At 37.5% G+C, this 21,789-nt stretch overlaps 1 protein-coding gene across 21 annotated transcripts in view; it reads left to right on the forward strand.

Moving 5' to 3' along the window:
• The window catches only part of VPS13B (vacuolar protein sorting 13 homolog B), a 779,033-nt gene that overhangs the window by 400,969 nt on the left and 356,275 nt on the right, over window positions 1–21,789 (forward strand). For 16 of the 21 annotated variants that reach the window (XM_089336373.1, XM_089336374.1, XM_051844653.3 and 13 more), the window contains 4 exons: window positions 10,567–10,738; window positions 11,227–11,341; window positions 14,557–14,698; window positions 17,727–18,135. In XM_089336373.1, the coding sequence (XP_089192499.1) occupies window positions 10,567–10,738; window positions 11,227–11,341; window positions 14,557–14,698; window positions 17,727–18,135 (838 nt within the window). Of the gene's footprint in view, window positions 1–10,566; window positions 10,739–11,226; window positions 11,342–13,920; window positions 13,988–14,556; window positions 14,699–17,726; window positions 18,136–21,789 lie in introns of all 21 variants that reach the window. The other 5 variants (XM_051844658.3, XM_089336375.1, XM_089336382.1 and 2 more) reach the window with 3 other exon arrangements.

Raw genomic sequence — 21,789 nt, forward strand, 5'->3', positions numbered from 1 at the left:
CAAGGACTTGGGCCATCTTCCACTGTTTTCCCAGGCAGTAGCAGAGAGCTGGATTGGAAGTGGAGCAGCTGGGACTTGAACCAGTGCCCATATGGGATTTGGCACTGTAGGTGGTGGCTTTACCTGCTATGCCACAGCACCAGCCCCAAAAGCTTTTTTTGTGTTAGTTTTGTGTCTTACAAGTTTGCTGAATTCATTGTTAGTTCTGAAAGTTTTTCTGTGCAATGTTTTTTTAAAAAAATTATTTATGTGAAAGACAGAATTACAGAGAGAAGAGGGAAGAGGAGGGAGATACCTTCCATCTACTGGTTCACTCTGCAAATGGCCACAGCTGCTGGGGATGGGCCAGGCCCAAGCCAGAAGCCTGGAACTTCATCCAGGTCTTCCATGTGTACGGTAGGGGCCCTAGTACTTGGGCCGTTTTCCACTTCTTATCCAGGTACATTAGCAGGAAGCTGGATTGGAAGTGGAGCAGCCAGGACTGTAACTGATGCCCATATGGGATGCTGATGTGACAGGCGACCGGTTAGCGTGTGCCTCAACTCAGGACCCCCTGTAATCTTCAGAGTTTGCTACATGTAAGATTATAGGACTTCAAAAGGATTTCTTTTTACTACTTCTCCATTTTGAAAGAGTTTTCTTTCTTTTGTAAATCAGTTGCTCTAGGTTTTCAGTTGTTTTGAATAAATTTTCCAGTTCATTTTAAAGATATAAGACAATATATTAAAATTGAAAGTGATTTTCTTTTAACCGGCGCTGTGGTGCAGCAGGTTAAAGCCCTAGTCTGAGGTGCCAGCATCCCATGTGCTTGCCGCTTCTAGTCCCGGCTACTCTTCTTCTGATCCAGCTCTCAGCTGTGGCCTGGGAAAGCAGTGCAGGATGGCCCAGGTCCTTGGGCCCTTGGGCCCACATGGGAGACTGGAGGAGGCTCCTGGCTCCTGGCATCGGGTCAGCGTGGCTCTGGCCCTTGTGACCATCTGGGGAGTGAACTGGCGGATGGAGGACCTCTCTCTCTGTCTCTGTCTCTCTCTCTCTAACTCTTTCAAATAAATAAATCTTTAAAAAAATGGTTTTCTCTTTTGTTAATTTCATTTATTGTTAAGAGAAACTTCTAATAGTTTTTTGGCTCTAATTAAATTCTATACAAGTCCAGCGCCATGGCTTACTTGGCTAATCCTCCGCCTGTGGTGCCAGCACCCCGGGTTCTAGTCCCGGTTAGGGCACCAGATTCTGTCCCGGTTGCTCCTCTTCCAGTCCAGCTCTCTGCTCTGGCCTGGGAGGGCAGCGGAGGATGGCCCACGTGCTTGGGTCCCTGCACCCTCATGGGAGACCAGGAAGAAGCACCTGGCTCCTGGCTTCGGATTGGCGTAGCGCCAGCAGCCGTAGCGAACATTAGGGGAGTGAACCAACGGAAGGAAGACCTTTCTTTCTGTCTCTGTTTCGCTGTCTGTAACTCTGCCTGTCAAATAAAAAAAAATTCTATACAAATAATCAAACACATATTAACAAATTGACTTTTTCTTGCTTTTTTGATTTCTATATAAATTGTATTTTTAACACTTTTTTCCCATCTGAAAATCAGTAGTAAATCAAACATTAGAGGTTAGCAGCAAAATGATTTAGACTAGGAGAATTCCATAGGCTGTGGAGTAAATATATCAAATAATTATACAGCCGTTGTTTCAGTGCCATGTTTTAATGTGTAATATAAACTCTCCACCACGATCTGTCACCCACTGACTTTATTATCAGAGGATTGTGTCGGGTCTACACATCTTATCCCCTAAACTACTTATTCTTCACTATGTAGATGCTAATTGATTTGGGAACATCAACTCATACTATGAATAATTTTAATATAGTATAAGGCCTAGAGATGTCTAAGTTAAGTCTCCACAAATGTCTTTTATTTAAAGAAATATAACTATATGTAAAATATGTATTTAAATTTTGTTTTTTATCTTTAATAATTTCTATTTTTGTCCTATCTGCTATTTGGTTTTCTCTAGAGTCTCCTGTTACTGTTGTTAACTCTTATAGCTATATATCTATAATATACAAGACTGCTTGCATGTATATTATGTAATTTTGTGTTGGGTGTTCTTCATTTATGGGACTTTACCTGTGAGGCTCTTTCAGAAAAAGTCATTGAGGTATTTCACCAGTGAGGAGTTTTATGTTTGCTTCTCACAGGGACTCCAGGGGCTATCCCTAGCCTAAGACCTTTGTGCTTTTAATTCCAAGTAGCAATTTTTTGAAACAATTTGGATAATAATAAATCAAAACCTCAAATCTGCAGATATTCTAGAACTGTGTTTAAAAATTTACAGGAGTAACTTTTTCTTCTACTTAAGCTAAAATAGTTACTGCTTTTCATTTTGAATTTATTCCATTGTTTTTCTTATTTCTTAAATTTACTAAGCATATTAATGCTCAACTTTTCAAAACAAGTAAGTATTTAAGACGTAGTCCTCCTCTTTATAGGGATTAGAATAGTTGTTATGCATGGTGGTGGGAATGGGAGAGGGAAGAGATGTATAATTTGGGACATGCTCAGGCTGACTTGCCCCAAGTGGTGGAGTTGGAAGCATACCAGGGGATTCCAATTCAATCCCATCGAGGTGGCATGTACCAATGCCATCTCACTGTTCCAGGTGATCAGTTTCAGTTCACAGTTGGTCATGGTGAAGGGACTGGGAGTCAAAGGGAACACATAGACAAGTCTAGTACCTGCTAACGCTAACCGATGGAGTAAATAAAGGGGAGAGTGATCCAACATGGGAAGTGAGATACTCAGCAGACTCATAGAATGGCAGATGTCCTAAATAGCACTCTGGCCTCAGAATCAGCCCTAAAGGCATTCGAATCTGGCTGAAAAGCTCATGAGAGTATTTCAGGCATGGAAAGCCAAGACACTCTGGCAAAAGATCTCTGCGAGTGAGATCCCAGTGGAAAGAACAGGTCTTCAAAGAAGGAGGTACCTTTCTCTGAAGGGAGGAGAGAACCTCCACTTTGACTAGGACCTTGTCTAAACAAGATAAGAGTCGGAGAACTCAGAGGGCTTCCATAGCCTTGGAAACTCATGACTGGAGCATAGGGAGATTACTGATGCCATAGACAGGAGTGTCAATTTGTAAAGTCAACAACAGGAGTCACTGTGCACTTACTCCTCATGTAGGATCTCTATCCTTAATGTGCTGTACATTGAGATTTAATGCTATAACGAGTACTCAAACAATATATTTCACTTTGTGTTTCTATGGGGGTGCAAACTGTTGAAATCCTTACTTAATGCATACTAAACTGATCCTCTGTAAAAAAAAAAAAGAAAAGAAAAAAAAAAAAAGAAATTATCAATTCCCAACTTGACTCTCACTGGGATTAAACATGACAATAGGTCTGCTCTGATTTCATCATCATTTAAAAAAATCATCTATTATTTTTCACTTTATGTTTCTGTGTGGGAGCAAACTGTTGAAATCCATACTTAATGTATACTAAGCTGATCTGTATATTAAGATAATCGAAAATGAATCCTGATGTGAATGGAAGGGGAGAGGGAGTGGGAAAGGGGAGGGTTGTGGGTGGGAGGGACGGTATGGGGGGGAAGCCATTGTAATCCATAAGTCGTACTTTGGAAAATTATATGCATTAAATAAAAGTTTAAAAAAAAAAAAAAGAATAGTTGTTATGGTTCATGGATACGTATGAAGAATCTTCAGAATGCTCATGCCAAATGCATAGTATGAAAAAAAAAACTGCACGAATTGAAAAAAAAATTACACCAAAATAATTCTGTTAGTACCATATTTTACAAACTTCTTGCAATATCCTTGTATATATGCATAATACAATGATGGAGTAGGAAATTTACCCAATAGTTGGATTGCTGACTACAAAATATTGTGTTAAGGAAGATAGAACAAAAACATTGGTATACAAGGAAGCTGCTTCTGACATACTCACTGTGATATGGATCCAAATATAAATGAAATATTACCAGTATACTTGGAGAACATAATCCACTGTGCCTCAGCCAGATGAAGTTGTCAAAAGTTTTTGTCTAGGTAGGTTTTCAGCAAAGTCAATAAGTATCTAATGATACTAATTACAGTTTTGACGTCATTTTTAATTATAGAACAGTCCAACAATAAGAAATTAAAAGCACTAACATTTTGGTGATTTCTTTCCATGGCAAGTAAACAAATGTAACACGCATAAATGTACAAACATATTCTTTGCTTACATGATATATTCATAATCTGTAGATCTTTTGGAAAGTGTTGTAGATACCTAAAATGACATTTTAGACCTCTGAGTTTTCATGATTGGTCTCTTGATTTTTGATGTTTAAAATTAAGGTAGTTTTTTTGTTTAAGTATTGTTTGTAATCTGAAGAAACTTGTACTTACTTGTATCAGTTATTTCTCTGGGGACCACACAGAAAATATAGTTTTGATTTTTAAAACATTTATCATTAAAATTTACATTTTAAGAGTTTTTAGAGATACTGGCACTGTGGCATAGCAGATTAAAGCCACAGCCTGCAGTGCCAGCATCCCATGTGGGCACCGCTTCGGGTCCTGGCTGCTCCACTTTTGATCCAGCTCTCTGCTGTGGCCTGGGAAAGCAGTAGAAGATGGCCCTAGTTCTTGGGCCCCTGCACCCATATGGGAGACCCAGAGAGAAGCTCCTGGCTTCGGATTGGCCCGGCTCTGGCCGTTGTGGCCATTTGGAGAGTGAACCAGCAGATGGAAGACCTCTCTCTCTCTGTCTCTGTCTCTGTCTCTCTCTCTCTCTCTCTCTGCCTGTGCCTCTCTGTAACTCTGCCTTTCAGAGTTAATAAATCTTTTTTTAAAAAGTGTATAGAAAGTTTTAAACACTTTCCTATCCTTGCTTGAGAGGGTCTAAACTATTTTTCTAATTCTTTTAAATATAGAAAACTTACTATTAAATAATCTTTTTTAAAAGTACCTTCTAATTTTTCATATTGAATAGTATAAAAGTATTTATATGATCCTTAGCTGTTTTTTACTTTATGAATAAGTCTTTAAATGCTGTGAAGTTGATAGGGAGCTCTGTATTCTTGTGTGAATATACTTCTAGTTCCAATATTGCAATCTGAGTCACAGTAGAATGGGAAGTGCAAGTGAGAAGCTTAAGTACTGAACTTAATTAAAAAGAGTTAATCACTTTTCCCCGCCCTCACACTAAATGGTAAGAGCCAAGGTAGTAGAGACCACAGCAGGCCACTTGTTACTGTTGACTTAAGTACAAACAGTGGTGGAAGTGTTTAGCCCTTTGGGAAGTTTTGTGATTGAACAAGAACACTGGTTGTTTTGTTAAGAGAGAGTAGCATTCTGACTGGAAACTGTGATCATCCCTGAGCTCTGAAGCCGACTAAAGATGAAGTATTGAAGTGTTTGTTCTTCCAGATGAACAGAGACAGATTCACCTAGGAAAATAAACTCAGTATTTTGGTCAATTTGCAACAAAATGGTAAATGAATTGAACTGTTTATTTTAGAACTTGGCCTAAGGAAGTGTGGGAAAATAGCTCAGCATCTCCATTTCTGGCCTGATTTTATAGATTTGGAAATGGAGCAGAAAATTAATGCATACACAGTTTTTAACAATACCACACCAAATCCAAAATGAAAACTGAAACTAGATGAGGAAATAGGACAAAGTTTTTTGTCAGGAGTGCTTACTAAATTGGAAGACACAGTTTTCTTAGGATTCTTAGTAAGTATACTCAGTAGTATTAAAAATTGAGGTCTCATTGATTTGAAGGACTCTTTATCTGCATTTTTCTAATCTTGGGATAGAATTTTCTGAAAGTTGGAGGAAGGGTTTAATTTATGCATGCTTCTGCTCTAGGAAGCTAACCATAAAGAAAGGCATACTGGATACATTGTGTTTTTATCTAATTTGATTTTGTAAAAAGCATCCTTTCCTGGAATTAGTTTGTGCTTTCATTATTTGTTATGTTAGAAAGCTAACCAGAAACCTGTATTTTTTATAGTCTGTCTATGCTTCTAAGAATTCCAATTGCAGCAAATTTAGGACTACTTATTTTGGAGAAGCATTTATATGAAAACTCTACAAACAGTGAAATACTTACTTTGCTTGGTGTAAATAGAAAAAGGAGTTTCTCTACTATCTTCAGGTTTAACCCTATAATTTTCCACCAAGTATATCTCAGGAAACTGTTGCCTTACTGTGCTTACTGCCCACATGTTCCAATAGTAAACACTTGGCAATCATTTTCTGAGTCTTCCTCATTGGGTTCTGTCTCCCTCTGTGAATTCAGGGAAATTGAATTTTCTTCTGATCGAAAAGACGTAAACCACTGAGGTCAAGATAAAGCCTTGAAATAGAAACTCCATGTAACCTCGTCTAGATGGCTTGTCCACAGTAAAACCAACAGGGCATTTGATTTACTTTGTATAGGATTTTGTTTATCTTTCCTGCTTTTGCGTGTTAAGCTTGACTTCAGGATTAGTGCCTTCTGTTCTGACAGGCTGCCCAAAGCAAATGGCATTTTGGCCATGCTATATTGTCTTAAGTGTTTGGTGGATGTTTAGTTCTAGCTATTGACTACTGATCATGACTCCTTAGCATAGGAAATGACATTTTTTTCAAAATATTCAAAGCAGCAATGAACTATTGGAAAATGTATTTGAAGGAAAAAGGATGACAAAATGAGAAGGGCAAGAGGGATACCTGAGTCTTAAGTATGTGAACCAATTTCCTTAGAATTGGTTATGCTTCATACTTTTATATGGATTATATCCACCACTGGCAAAATGCTTGATGTATGTAAATGCTTCATTCATGGTCATGTCCTTATTTAAATGTCATTGTAATAATCATTTTACAAAGATGGCAACAGACTCTGAGAAATTGAATTTACCTGTCTAAAATCACATGGCTGGTGACTACAGTCTTTAACCTAGTACATACATACTGCCTGCTTAATTGCCTAAGCTTACTTACATGTATATAACTAATGTTTAAATATATATACATCTATTTTTGCTTTAATATGTTATTTTTCCAAATGCACAATTTGTTGTACCTGTTCATGCATCTTCACCAGCAGCTGGTGCACATCCACCTTGTTATTTCTTTCTTTCTTTTTTTTTTGTGTGTGTGTGGGGGGTGGGAAATAGCAAGGTTTATTAGGGAAGGGACATCTGTAAGGATGGATAGGCACCTCTCCAGACAGGACCTTGGAAAGAGTGCAGTCGCTCGGACTGGAGGGGGAGGGGAGGAAGGAGCGAGGTTACATGGTTGAGTGGAGTACACCTGGCCAGACAAGGCGGGCGGCTCAGCAGAGAGGCAGAAGGCTGAGCGCGCAGTCCAGTTGAGGCCGGGGGTTTTTACACCTTGTTATTTCTGATATAAGATACTTGGGTTCTGTGCTTTCCTAGCAGCATGATAAGTACTTTACTCAGCAGCTCCTGAAGCACAGTCCTAGTCCTGGTGAGGGAACCACAGATCTTCAGTTGCTCAGAAACCACAGGTGGGCTGTAGCTTTCAGTTGAGAACTTCCTTACAGAGTTTGTCAAGCAAAACTAGGTTTTTGATTTTGTCCCAGCTTTGCCTTTGGATCACTTCTTTATGGCTTTATCCCAGATTTGTTCACTGAGTCTTTTTCTTGGCTGACTTTCTGGCATCTTCTTATCAGTCTAGGATGGCATGGCAAAGTTTGGAGAACAGTGGCTACCACTACAGATTAGTAAGATATTGTATCAAATTAGAACTATATATATTTTAAACATAAGCATGTCATATCATATTTGACCAGTCCTTAGACTTTATGAGTTTAGACTCCCATATTTTTCAAATTTATTTTTTTGGTAGGTTTCAAATAGAAGAAAATATTGATTTTTTTTTTTTTTGACCGGCAGAGTGGATAGTGAGAGAGAGAGACAGAGAGAAAGGTCTTCCTTTGCCGTTGGTTCACCCTCCAATGGCTGCCGCGGCCAGCGCTGCGGAAAATATTGATATTTTAAAAACCCAAGTACCTGGTATAGGTATTATGCCACAGCAGATTAGGCCACTGCTTAAGACAAGTGCATCCTTTATCCAAATGCCTCATATAGGGCCTGCCTCTGCTTCTGATCCAGCTTCTTTCTAATGTTCACCCTGGAAGACAGCAGATGATAGCTCAAGTACTTGGATTCCTGCCACTTGTGTGGGAGATCTCGATGGAATTCTAGACTCCTGGCTTTGTCCTGGCCCAGCCCTGTCTGTTACTGGTACTTGGGGAGTGAACCAGCAGATGGAAGATTGATTCTCTTTCTCTCTTTCTCTCTCTCTGTCTCTCTCTCTCTCTGCTTTCCAAATAAATAAAAATACATTTAAAAACTTAAAAACAACTAATACTTGCTAAGTAATTCTAAAACCTTAGTACATTTATGAGTGATTACCTGCACTGTCTTCCTGCATTTGAGCCTGAAGCTATTCAGCTACAGGTGAACTTCATATAAAAAATTTATTTTATTCTGGGCCACTAAAAGCTGCCAAAAACAAACTAATAAGCCTTTGTTTATTGGTGTAAGTTTGTTAGCACCAACTTTAGGATTTCATACAAGTACAAATGTAGAGTTCAGCATGAAATTGTCCAATTGAGTAATACCATGCTTAATTTCTATGAGGCTTTTAAAAATGTTTGTTTTATTTTATTTGAAAGGCACACAGAGACAAGTTTCTCTCTTACCTTAAATGCCCACCACAACCAGGACTGACCACCAGCCCAGAGCCAGGGAGGAAGAATTCAGTCTGGGTCTCCCACATGCATTGCAGGGATCTAACTACGTCAGTCGTCATCTGCTAAATCTCTAGGTGCATGTTAACAGGAAGCTGGAATGGAGAGCAGAGCCAAGACTCAAACCCAGGCACTCTGATGAGGATTCACATATCCCACACACTGGCTTACCTGTTGTTGTGAACGCCCACTCCTAAGAGACTTTTAACCATATAAAACGTGTTGAAAAAAATCTGTTGTTAAATAGTGGAATATCTTCTTATATTGAAATTTGTGAAGCATTTTTTGTTTGTTTCTAAATTGTGCTAGGGGCTGCTACTGTGGCCCTGTGGGTTAATCCTCTGACTGCAATGCCGGTATCCCATATGGATGCCAGTTCTAGTCCCAACTGCTCCTCTTCTGATCCAGCTCTCTGCTATGGCCTGGGAAAGCAGTAGAAGATGGCCCAAGTCCTTGGGAATCCTGAACCTATGTGGGAGACCCAGAAGACGCTCCTGGCTTCGGATTGGCCCAGCTGCAACCGTTGCAGCCATTTGGAGAGTGAACCAGTGGATGGAAGACATTTCTGTCTGTCTCTCCCTCTTAAATAAATAAATAAAATCTAACCAGTTCTCTTTGGTTATTCTAGATTCATTCATAAATATCAGGGTAGACAATTTTTTCTTTTAATTATTTATTTGATAGGCAGAGAGGGATAAACAGTCAGATAGACAAAAATCTGATTTGTTGGTTCACTCACCAGATGCCCCCAACAACCAGGGCTGAACCAGGCCAAAGGCAGGAACTCAGAACTCAATCTCAGGGGCCGGCACCTTGGTTAATCCTCCGCCTGCAGCGCCAGCATCCCATATGGGCACCGAGTTCTAGTCCTGGTTGCTCCTTTTCCAGTCCAGCTCTCTGCTGTGGCTTGGGAGTGCAGTGGAGGATGGCCCAGGTACTTGGGCCCCTACACCCACATGGGAGACCAGGAAGAAGCACCTGGCTCCTGGCTTCGGATCGGTGAGGCATGCTGGCCATAGCGGCCATTTGGGGGTGAACCAACGGAAGGAAGACCTTTCTCTCTGTCTCTCTGTCTGTCTCTCTCTGTCTCTCTCTCTCTCTCTAACTCTGACTGTCAAAAAAAACAAAAACAAACAAACAAACAAAACTAAATCTCAGTCTCTCACATAGAGGGCAAGGGCTCAAGTACTTGAGCTTCCACTGTTGCCTTTCAGGGTATTCATTAGTAGGAAGCTAGGGAATGAGATATGGAACTTGAACATAGGTACTCTATATGGAGGGGTGGGTGTCCCCAGCTGTGTCTTACTCTCTGATCCAAATGCCTGTCACAAGGAATTTTCTCTGTAAAGGATAGAATGTAAATACATTTAGCTTTCTTGGAACATAGAATCTCTGTAGCAACTTCTCAATTCCACTGAAACAAAGCCATGAGAATAAAAACACAGAGATGTGACTGTGATCTAGTAAAACTTTATTGTTTGAAGGAGTTAGGTTTGGCCCTTCAGTGTAGCTTGTTGATTCTGCTTTGTAAGGAAATACTCTTGTGATCATGACTTGTTCTGCATCTTTACATACTTTTAGAGGAAACCAGGATAACTTACGTGTGCATTGTAACTATAGAAACCATTTGAGTAGTATATGTTTATATGTTAGCATTATGTGTTATAATTAGCATTTATGTGGTTATTATTAACATATGGAAAAGTCCCAAATAATAATTGCCGATTTTAAATTACATTTTTAGTTATTTTTGTTTAAGTTACAGAGTGTTGTTTTTTTTCTTTACCCCAGGGAGACTCTATACAAGCAGGAGATGATTCACCATTCTCAGATTCTGTTACCTTGGAGCAAACTACCAGTAACATTGGTGGATCTAGTGGACGTGTTAGTCTGTGGATGCAGTGGGTACTCCCCAAAATTACTATCAAGCTGTTTGCTGCAGATCCTGACAATAAAGGCACAGGTACAAAGTTACTTTTCTTCTCTTTTTTACACTTGATCTTAGCCAAAAGACCAAGAAGTGATTTTTTCTTCTCTATTTTAAGAGTCAGATATTAAACACTTTCATAATCAAATTAGATTTAATTGTATTTTCACTTATAATTAGGGAAATGTGATTAAATCTAACTCAAGTAATTCCTATGTGTAACTCTAACATGTTGAATCTTGTTAATATTTTTTGACATTGTGATACCTAAATCTTTTTTGTTTGTATTAGACTTCATCCCAAAGACAATGAGAAAATTTCTTTTTTAATCATATTGATACATTTGAAATACAAGTAGATGTCATCCTGATTATAATACTTATATTGATAGTAATTTTGCTGTGAAGTTTGTTTGGGTTCATGCCTCTGTAGATATCCAGAATGTATATGTCCATGTGAATTGTAAAGTTTTATTTTTGATAATGAGGGACTATATTGATAATAATGTTTGCTTCTTATTGCAGAGGTTTGTATGGTCAGTGAACTAGAGGATCTCAGTGCTTCCATAGATGTCCAGGATGTATATACTAAAGTGAAATGTAAAATTGAGAGTTTCAATATTGATCATTATCGAAGCAGGTAAATAATAATGAATGTAGGAAAAACTGTTTTCTTAAAGTGATTATAAGAATTTTTGTTTTCTTATTTGGATCATTGTTTTTAGAAGCTACTATACTCATTCCCAAAGAGGGTTGCTTAATATTACTTACAGAATGTGATAAAATTTTGTTTTATAAGATGGCATATCACTAAATACCCACACTGCCTTATCAAATGAATTAGTTTGCATTTACCAATCACTTCACACAATTTTTCATGTGGGTTATATATTTCCTGCTATGCCTAGAGCACAGTGATGGCTCTAAGCTTTTGCTGTATGCTCCCCAATCACACTTGACAGCAGTAGATCATGTACTTTGTGGAGCAGCCGCTTGAAAACACTTTTTTTAATCACATAGATGATTTATATGCCTGTGGTGAATGTTTCTTGAACCAAATTATCCCTTCCCTGATAAATTTCCCTAGGACATATAATTCCTTGCAAATATTATTTGTAATAACAAATAAAAGTGATAAAAAGTTTTTCATATCTCACCAAGTTCTGTTATCCATTTTGTCATTTATTTCAAATAAAAACACAATTTTTTTCTTTATTACTATTTTTTTTTTTTTTGACAGGCAGAGTGGACAGTGAGAGAGAGAGAGACAGAGAGAAAGGTCTTCCTTTGCCGTTGGTTCACCCTCCAATGGCCGCCGCTGCAGCCAGCGCACCGCGCTGATCCGATGGCAGGAGCCAGGAGCCAGGTGCTTTTCCTTGGTCTCCCATGGGGTGCAGGACCCAAGCACCTGGGCCATCCTCCACTGCACTCCCTGGCCATAGCAGAGAGCTGGCCTGGAAGAGGGGCAACCGGGACAGAATCCGGCGCCCCGACCGGGACTAGAACCCGGTGTGCCGGCGCCGCAAGGTGGAGGATTAGCCTATTGAGCCATGGCGCCGGCCTTATTTTATTTTTTAAAGATTTATATTTACTTGAAAGTCAAAGTTGCACATAGAGAGTAAGAGAGGCAGAGAGAGAGAGAGAGAGGTCTTCCATCCGCTGGTTTACTCCCCAGTTAGCTGTTTGGCTGGAGCTCTGCCAATCCAAAGCCAGGAGCCTCCTCTGGGTCTCCCATGTGGGTGCAGGGTCTCCCAGATGGGTACAGGGGCCCAAGGACTTGAGCCATCTTCTACTGCTTTCCCAGGTCGTAGCAGAGAGCTGGACTGGAAGTGAAACAGCCAGGACTCGAACTGGCACCCATATGGGATGCCGGCACTACAGGCAGTGGCTTTACCCACTAAGCTACCGTGCCGGCCCTTTATATTTTATTTTTTAATTAAAATTCATTTACTGTAAAAACTCACAGATATAACTCATGTACCATAAAACTCACAGATGTTTTTAAAAATATTTTCAAATGATATCATATTATCAATTTCATAATATTTAAACTTAGAAACAGCCTTAAAATACATTCCTTTCTAGATTCATAATATTTATTCATTAAACAATTTTTATTGCATGCCTACAGAAGCACATAAGTGTTTCTGTGCATATATTGATAGATAACATGTCCTAAAATCTAGTGTTTTTTTTTTCTTCAGCAAAGTTTCTTATTCTACATTGGAAACATTTGAGCTTTTAATCATTATAAAATATATAATATTGTTTATGTCAGTAACTGTCACATCTGTTAAAGCTAAAGATTTGTGTCATAGTTGTGAAATATAAAATATTAAGGGTGATTCAAAAAGTTTACAGAAAAATTGAATTAAAAGAAAAGTTTATTTTCATGTAAAAACTTTTGAGTTCCATGCATACTTTTTAAATAATATGCATTTTCCACAAACTTTGTGCTGTTCCCTCATATTTTATTAGATATATATTAAGAACTGTTAAAGTAAATTATCTTACCAACTGTATAATTGTTACTTTTGTCATATTAAGTGAATCACTGATTGGCTTTTGATAATGAAATCTTTAGACCTTTAGTTCGTTTCAGATGATATCTGTCATAAGGTTCTCTGCATGCGATACATCAATAGAATATTAGATTCCAAGAATTTCTTGATAATGTGAATATCTTCTATGTTGTAATCTAATGGACTTCACTGTTAAATGTATGTAATTTTTAAGTATTAAAGTAATTTATTCATTCATTTACTCTAAATGAATGATGAATATGTATTAGGTTCCAAGTAGTATGCTAAGCGTTGGGATAAAGTGTTTAATATAAACGAACATAGATCCTACCCATATGGTCTTTATGTAAGGGTGCTTCAAAAAGCTCATGGAAAATTGTAATTGAAATGTAGGTTTATTTGGTGCATACATTTTCAAAATTTTTGCCATTTTTTTTTTCATAATTTTTCCATGAACTTTTTGAATGCCTTCATGATTTCCTGGATGAAAAAGTAACAGCCAGTGAATGCATGTACAAATGCACCAGTGCAGATCTCTCAGGGTGTGATGCTAACATAACTTACTCTGTTGATTGTATTATCAGATCTCTGTTTTAGTTCAGTTTAGTGTTGTTTATAACTATTTGAAATGACTATATGTGCTCAATTTTTAACTGAGAAAAAAAGAGAACAGATAAGGTGAACTTATGTTTTCCAGGCCAGGGGAAGGTTGGCAGTCAGGACATTTTGAAGGAGTATTTCTACAGTGCAAAGAAAAACCTGTGGTGAGACTCATTTAGTAATTATAATTTTAAAAAATATATTTTAAACCATGTATCTTTGTTCTAAATGCAACAGGAGTAATGGTTACAAGAATTAGAGCTGAGAGTAAATTCTTTATGGCCTATTTCTCCAAAATTTAATTTTATAAATTGAAAGCTTCTTATTCTTTTGAGCTGCTCATGTATTGTAACCATCTCTCTGTTAGAGCAATTACATAAATTTATCAAAAAGGGAAAGGTAGGATTACTTTTATAAATACAGTTTGCCTTTTATGAATTATGATGTTGACTTTTTAGAAGTTTTTCTTACATTACAAGTGTGTTCGTGCTGGATTGTCCTTTACCATAAACTAAAAAGTAGTAGTTTTATACCAAAAAAAGTGATTTTTTTTGTTTACTTCCATTAACAATGCTTTTGCAGAAGATGGTCTAGACAGAGGCCATACCTAGAATGGCTCAAACCTAAATCTATGCAAATTTGAGCAGATTTAAAACTGTCCAAATTTTTTTTGCTTATGGCTTTTATTGCTTTTTGTCTTTTCACCTTCTTTGCTCCTGTCCATCACCTCAAGCCTTGGGGAAGAGTGTTGGTCTCTGGGGCAGTGTGGAGGTGTCTTCCTCTCCTGCACCGACAAGCTGAACAGACGCACCTTGTTGGTTCGACCCGTCAGCAAGCAGGACCCTTTCAGTAATTGCCCTGGCTTCTTTCCTTCTGTAAGAAATCATCTTTAACTTATGCTACAGAACTCCCAATAGGAGGAACCCAGAGGAGGAACTGAGCTATCCTTTGAGTCAACTCCTGATTTTAATTTTCCTCTGTGTCATTCACTTCATAAATTAACTTGAATGTAGTTTTAAATCGTACACTAGCTTTTTACTCTGAACTGTTTCTGAGACACTTGCACATGCTGTTGTCACTCTGGGTTTGTGAGTGCAAACAAATTTTACCATCAAATGAGAGAAATCAAAGTAGGATGTTAAGTGTGATGGTTTTTAAAAGTAATGCACGTATTGGATAATCCAGAGTTTCCATTACTGCTTTTGTTATTCCTTTTATGATTCTTACTGAAATTGCTTTTTTCCCCTCTTTTATGCTATTATCTTTTAACAGCTAATTCAAAGAATTTTATTTGGTGCCTTGTAAAATCTGGACAAATCTGAACTTTTGTCATTAAATGGATAGTAGATAAACACTAGTGAATTTCAGAAGATTAAAAATCTGCATTTTCAGGCCTGCGCCATGGCTCAATAGGCTAATCCTGCGCCTAGCGGCGCCGGCACACCGAGTTCTAGTCCCGGTCGGGGCGCCGGATTCTGTCCCAGTTGCCCCTCTTCCAGGCCAGCTCTCTGCTATGGCCAGGGAGTGCAGTGGAGGATGGCCCAAGTGCTTGGGCCCTGCACCCCATGGGAGACCAGGAGAAGCACCTGGCTCCTGCCTTTGGATCAGCATGGTGCGCCGGCCATTGGAGGGTGAACCAACGGCAAAGGAAGACCTTTCTCTCTTTCTCTGTCTCTGTCTCTCACTGTCCACTCTGCCTGTAAAAAAAAAAAAAAAATCTGCATTTTCTAATGATAAAACATACCTCAATTTTTTCCTTAAGCCAGTTATTCTAAGTGATAGTCTTAAAACGAGTAAAAATATACTTCTAAATATTAAGAGCAAATTATCACAGATGGTAGTTGTTATTTAAGTATTAATTAAATCACTACAAAAATTGCTAGGTATTTTCTCAGCATATCTGAACTATTTTCTTTTTGGTAGCTCAGAAGAGATTTAAGACATGTATCCTATGATTATAAAAACACTTCATATAATTTTGTTCATGCATTTAATATTTAATCATTTCTTTGTGAAGCACATGTTGTTTCTGATTTGATTTTGAGCTTTTTCTAGCATATTCTGTCCTTATTACTGAGGAAAATAGTCTCTAAAATGTGACCTTTTGGTTTAGATTTTTTTTCCTCAGTTTGTGTATTAGTATCTATTAGGAACATTGCTAATAATTTTAACATGTATCCATTAACAACCAAAATTTATTATTAATGTCCTTTAAAAATTTCTTGATTTTTTTATCTGACTTTTTAAAGTTAAATACCTGCATTGAAATTTATATAATTGTTAGTGTTTGCTAACTTTTCACTTTAAATAATGTAAAGTATTGATTGGTACTATATTTAAAGTAATATGTATATTACTTCAACTCCAGCAGGTATTCATTTTTTTCCCTTATTTAAAAAAGTTAGTGATGTGGCAATCTGAAAAATAAAAACTCTCCCTTTTATGTTATCTGCTTGTCAAGAGTATTTATGTTCAGTATGCTTAAAAATGTTTTTCAAAATCAAAACATTCATACTTTGAAATACTTTTCCAGGATTCAGATGTTGTTACTAATAAACATATATTATGAATTGGCCTATTTATATCAGTGGTCAGTGCCACCTTCTTCCCAAAGTCCACTTTTGACCCCAAGAACAGACAACATTGCTGTGATCTCTTCCAAAGCAATCCATCTTCATTCATTCTTGCCTGCTGTCCAGCAACAGGGTAGTAAGATTGGAGTATTTCTTGCTTTATGTTGCTCTTGTTGCAACCACATGAGAGGAAGCAAAAGAGGTTTAGGAGTTATGGGATAACATAGGCTCAGATACATTACTGCTTTGCTACGTCTCACTTTTTTCCTGTTAATGGGAATATATTTCAATCTTTTCTTCTCCAGTTTAGGCTCCTCTCTTAATATCATCACTTTTGGACTCTAATAATTTAAAAGCTTTTTCAGGTGTTGAAACAAGCATTGGGAATTGGGCATATACCAATTGTGTTCTAGTTTTATGTTTAGTAATTTGCAACATAGGATTTTATGTATCTTAATTGGTACTGCAAAATGTTTTTCAAGAGATAGCCTCATATGTTGAGGAACACAAAAGTGTCTATCTTACTCTACTTTTAAAAAGTATACTGTTTTACTGTGATTTGTTTATAGCATACAATTTGAATAGAGTTAATTGAGCTAGTTTTAACAGAAATATTAAGGTTTTATGAAATATAGTTTAGTATCAGTTAAATGTATGTGTACTAGTATGGTAATATATCCAAAGAATATGAGTTTTTAAGAGAGTTGTTAGGTTTTATAAATACTGAGCCTAGTCAGATTCTGAAAGAAATGTTTTATTTTTGTGTCACATTATCATTTTCAGTAAACTATAGTGATTTGTTCTTTTATTGAAGTATGAAATCAAAAAGGCTATTTTTATGGGCTTGGTCTTTGTGTGAATTAGCCAAATTATTAAAGAAAACTCTTAATAAATTTTATGTCCTGTAAAGATAAATCTCATTTCTACAAGTTTCTAAATAATTACCGTTTTGTAATTCATATTATTATGGTATATTGGTACTATTGATGAAAAATCATCCAGAAATGACAAAATAGATTCAGGAGACAACCTCCAAATCCTTAATGTTATTAAAAACGTAAAAATCATAGATGCAGACATAAAGAAATTAACTACCTCTCTTGAAGAGATTAGTTATGTTCCAAAACTCAGGATTCTCTGCTTTCATTTGGTCATTCTTAAAGTCTTAGACACTTTTCCAAAGCTGCAAAATTATCAGTCATGTGTTTTATTAAGAGGTATGGAATGAGTAAAAGTCCAACATGCTAAGGGTATTTTGTTTTTTCTAACAGCTTTTCTTTCATTTATTGTTTAATGAGATGTATATTGTGATTTCCTTTTCCTGGAACAGACAACTACAAAACTTCTAGATGGTTCTCATCAGCAGCATGGATTTCTCTCTCTGACATATACAAAAGCTGTAACGAAAAATGTCCGCCACAAGTTAACATCGAGAAACGAACGAAGATGCTTTCATAAATTATCTGAAGGTTTAACAGATGGTTCCCCTCATTTTCTTCATGAAATTCTTCTTTCAGCACAAGCCTTTGATATTGTCCTCTGTTTTCCTTTACTTAATGCCATTGCAAGTATATTTCAAGCAAAACTACCAAGAACCCAAAAGGAGAAAAGAAAGTCTCCTGGTCTTCCCATGAGGACCCATACACTGACTTCTCGCAGTTTACCATTGATTTATATCAACACAAGTGTGATCAGAGTTTTTGTTCCAAAAACAGAAGAAATGCAGCCAGCTGTTGAAGGTATTGTCTCCTGATTTTTTTTTGTCCTTATTATAAGTAATTTTCTTCTAGAGTGCTGAGTTTTCTGGGTTTTTAAAAAAATACTGGAAACTGCTTGAACTTTGCAGTTTAGTATATTTTTCAAAGAGTAAATATAGTCATTCTCCAGCTAAATCTTTAGGAGATATAACAGAATACTGGGTAAGTGTCTGACTTATTTTGTAGAGTAAGAAATACGAGATCTTTTTTCTTCAGAGCTTTTGCTATTAAAGCTTATATTGCCTGTTATTTGTTTCATTAGACAAATTAGGTCATTTATATCTAAGATAAATAAAGTTTTGTTTAAAAATAGACTACTCATATTGATAAAATATATAAAAGTTCTATGATTTAAAACCCTGCCTAATGATTGAGAATGGGGAAAACAATATAATACATCAAGGTTCCTTTGACTTTCTCTAGGCCTCTCAGTGCCTTCTAAAATTATTCTATGTCTTTAACTGCATTATGTTGATAATCTCACTACCTCTACCCACAAGAATGATTTTGAAATTTTTATTTCTCACCAAGTTATAAAAGAATGGAGAACTTTAATGGCTTTCAGAGACATTATAGTTTAGTGCCTAATAAATGGACTTTGAAATTACGCAGACCTGAGGTCAAATCCCAGTTATGAACTTATAAAACTTGAAAGAGTTAATCTAAGATCCTTAAGTCTAAAAAAAATAGTGATAAGGGTTGGCGCTATGGTGTGGTAGGTTAAGCCTCTGCCTACAGCACTGGCATCCCATATGTGCACCTGTTCATGTCCTGGCTCCTCCTCTTCCAATCCAGCTCTCTGCTTATTACCTGGGAAAATATTGGAAGATGGCCCAAGTGCTTGGGCCTCTGCACCCACATGGGAGACCCAGAAGAAGCTCCTGGCCCCTGGCTTCAGATTGGCCTAGCTCTGGTAGTTGTGGCCATTTGGGGTGTGAACCATCAGATGGAAGACCTTCTTTCCATCTCTCTCTCTCCCCCTCTAACTCTGCCTCTCAAATACATAAAATCTTAAAAAAAAAAAGTGATAACAGTATCATACTTGATGGTAGGCTACATTAATATTTTATTTTCAAGTGATGAAAGTGTGAGAATGTGTGCATAGTGCCATTCCCACAGTAAACTCTCAATAAATGGCATTATTATCATGACAAGGCTATATCATTTCTTTTGAAGTAGAATTTCCACATTTTACTACCACTTGTAGCTCTTTGGTCAAAACTTTACACAATTGTACCCAACTACAGAAAGTAGGATACAGTCTTTTATCTAGATTGTGCAATGCTTAGTCCATTACTGGTACTATACCAAAAAAGCTTAAATTGGACCATTTATAAAAAATAAAAATCTGTTTATCACGGTTCTGGAGGTTTCACAGCCCCAGATCAAGTCTCTAGAAGATTTGTTGTCTGGTGAGGCCTACTGTCTTGTTTCCAACATGGTGGCTTATTGCTGTGTCCTCACATGACAGAAGGCAGAGGGAAAAAAGAGCAAACTTGCTCCCTCAGGCCCATTTACAACAACAATCCCATCCATGTGCATGGAGCCCTCATGGTCTAATCACTTCCTAAAGGCTCAGTTTCTACAATCCATCATTTTGGGGTTTAAGTTCCTGTAAATCATAGTGTATACTCTGATAATAATTAGGGCACTGTGAACTTGAGAAAAAAGAGAGAATGGATATTTGAGGGACATGTAATAATCTGTGCCACATAAATACAGCAGAAGTCTTTTTTTTCTTTTTTCCTCTGAATTAGTGTGCAAAAAAGGAAGAATTAAAGGTCCTGATGATAAATAACAATGGAAAAACACCTTGGCTCCCTACTTCCATTCCCTTCCAGTTCTGTCTCTTCATCTGTCTACCATAGTCATATGAAGTTACAGAAGATAGTCTGTTTAACATCACCAGTAATTAAGATTTATTAAAAATATTGGTTTTCATTTCTGTAATTTTAAAAATTTCATTCTGTAATTAAAGCAAAAAGATATGTGGAGCTTTGTGGCTCCTCAATGACTTATCCTCTAGTGCTGAGTATATGCAATACCAATTCTTAATACAAACATCCTACTTTTTATGTCTAATTTTTGTAAGGATTGTCTTAAAATGGGTTCCTTTGAGTTGTGCAGTTACTATCCCCTGAATATGCTATATTCTAATAGTACTATACAGTAACTCTCATCTGTAGAAATACACTAAGAGTAAACAATAGACCTATTTTGTTTTTTTAAGAGTTTATTTATTTGAGAGGTAGAGTTACAGAGAGAGGGAGAAACAGAGATAAAGGTTTTCCATCCGCTGGTTCACTCCCCGAATGACTGTAATGGCCAGAGCTGAGACGGTACAAAGCCAGGAGGTTCTTCCCAGTCTGCCATGTGGGTGCATGGGCCCCTAAAACTTGGGCCATCTTCTGTTACTTTCCCATGCCATAAGTAGAGAGATGGATTGGAAGAGGAGTAGCTGGGATGGAACCGGCACCCACATGGGATGCACGGGCCACAGCACCTGGCCCCCACAATAGTTAGTCTACCTAACAGTTGCAAGTGATTTAAGAGAAAACCCAAAGCCAGTGTTGTGGTTCAGCAGGTTAATTTGCCACCTGCAGTGTGCATCATTTCTTATATAGTTCCCAACTAATGCACGTGGGAAAGCAACAAAAGATGGCTCAAGTGCTTGAGCCCTTGCCAGCAATATAGAAGATGCAGATAGAGTTCTAGGTTCCTGGCTCCCATATAGATGGAAGATCTCTCTGTCTGTCCTCTACTCTATAACTCTGCCTTTCAAATAAAAAAATAAGTCTTTAGAGAAAAAAAAAAACAAAACTATAACCAAAAAGAAACTGCATATTCATTGCAGAAGCAATGGCTGTTGTGTTTTTTTAGTTATTGTCATCTTTATTTTATCAAAATTTAATGAGTTTTAGATAATATATCAAATTTACATATTTTTGAAAAAAAGCTTTGTATACAAGAAAGGTCACAATTGGAGAGTTTTAATAGCATTTTCTCATAATCATGAAGGAAGATACATGAACATAAACATTGCTGAGATTATCTAACTATTTTTTATTTTACAACGGAGAATGGGAGGGAAACACCATAGAAGCAGACGTGATTAGTCTTTATTACAGAAAATTTACCAGTATTTTGGTAAGAATCTAGGTTATTCCATTATATTTTAAAAATGACATCATAGGGCTGGCGCCGCAGCTCAATAGGCTAATCCTCCGCCTGTGGCGCCGGCACACCAGGTTCTAGTCCCGGTTGGGGCGCCGGATTCTGTCCCGGTTGCTCCTCTTCCAGTCCAGCTCTCTGCTGTGGCCCGGGAATGCAGTGGAGGATGGCCCAAGTCCTTGGGCCCTGCACCCGCATGGGAGACCAGGAGAAGCACCTAGCTCCTGGCTTCGGATAGGCGTGGTGCACAGGCCGCAGCGGCCACTGGGGGGTGAACTAATGGAAAAGGAAGAACTTTCTCTCTCTCTCTCTCTCTCTCTCTCTCTCTCTCTCGCTGTCCGCTCTGCATGTCAAAAAAAAAAAAAAAAAAAGACATCATATTGCAGTATTGCAATATCTGTATTTTCAATTAAAATCACAGAAAGTTTGTATCTAGATAAGAAATAAGAAATTTTGTATCTAGAT

This window comes from Oryctolagus cuniculus, chromosome 6, assembly GCF_051225735.1.
Source record: "Oryctolagus cuniculus isolate XC-2025 breed Fujian yellow rabbit chromosome 6, ASM5122573v1, whole genome shotgun sequence".
Classification (NCBI taxonomy): domain Eukaryota; kingdom Metazoa; phylum Chordata; class Mammalia; order Lagomorpha; family Leporidae; genus Oryctolagus; species Oryctolagus cuniculus.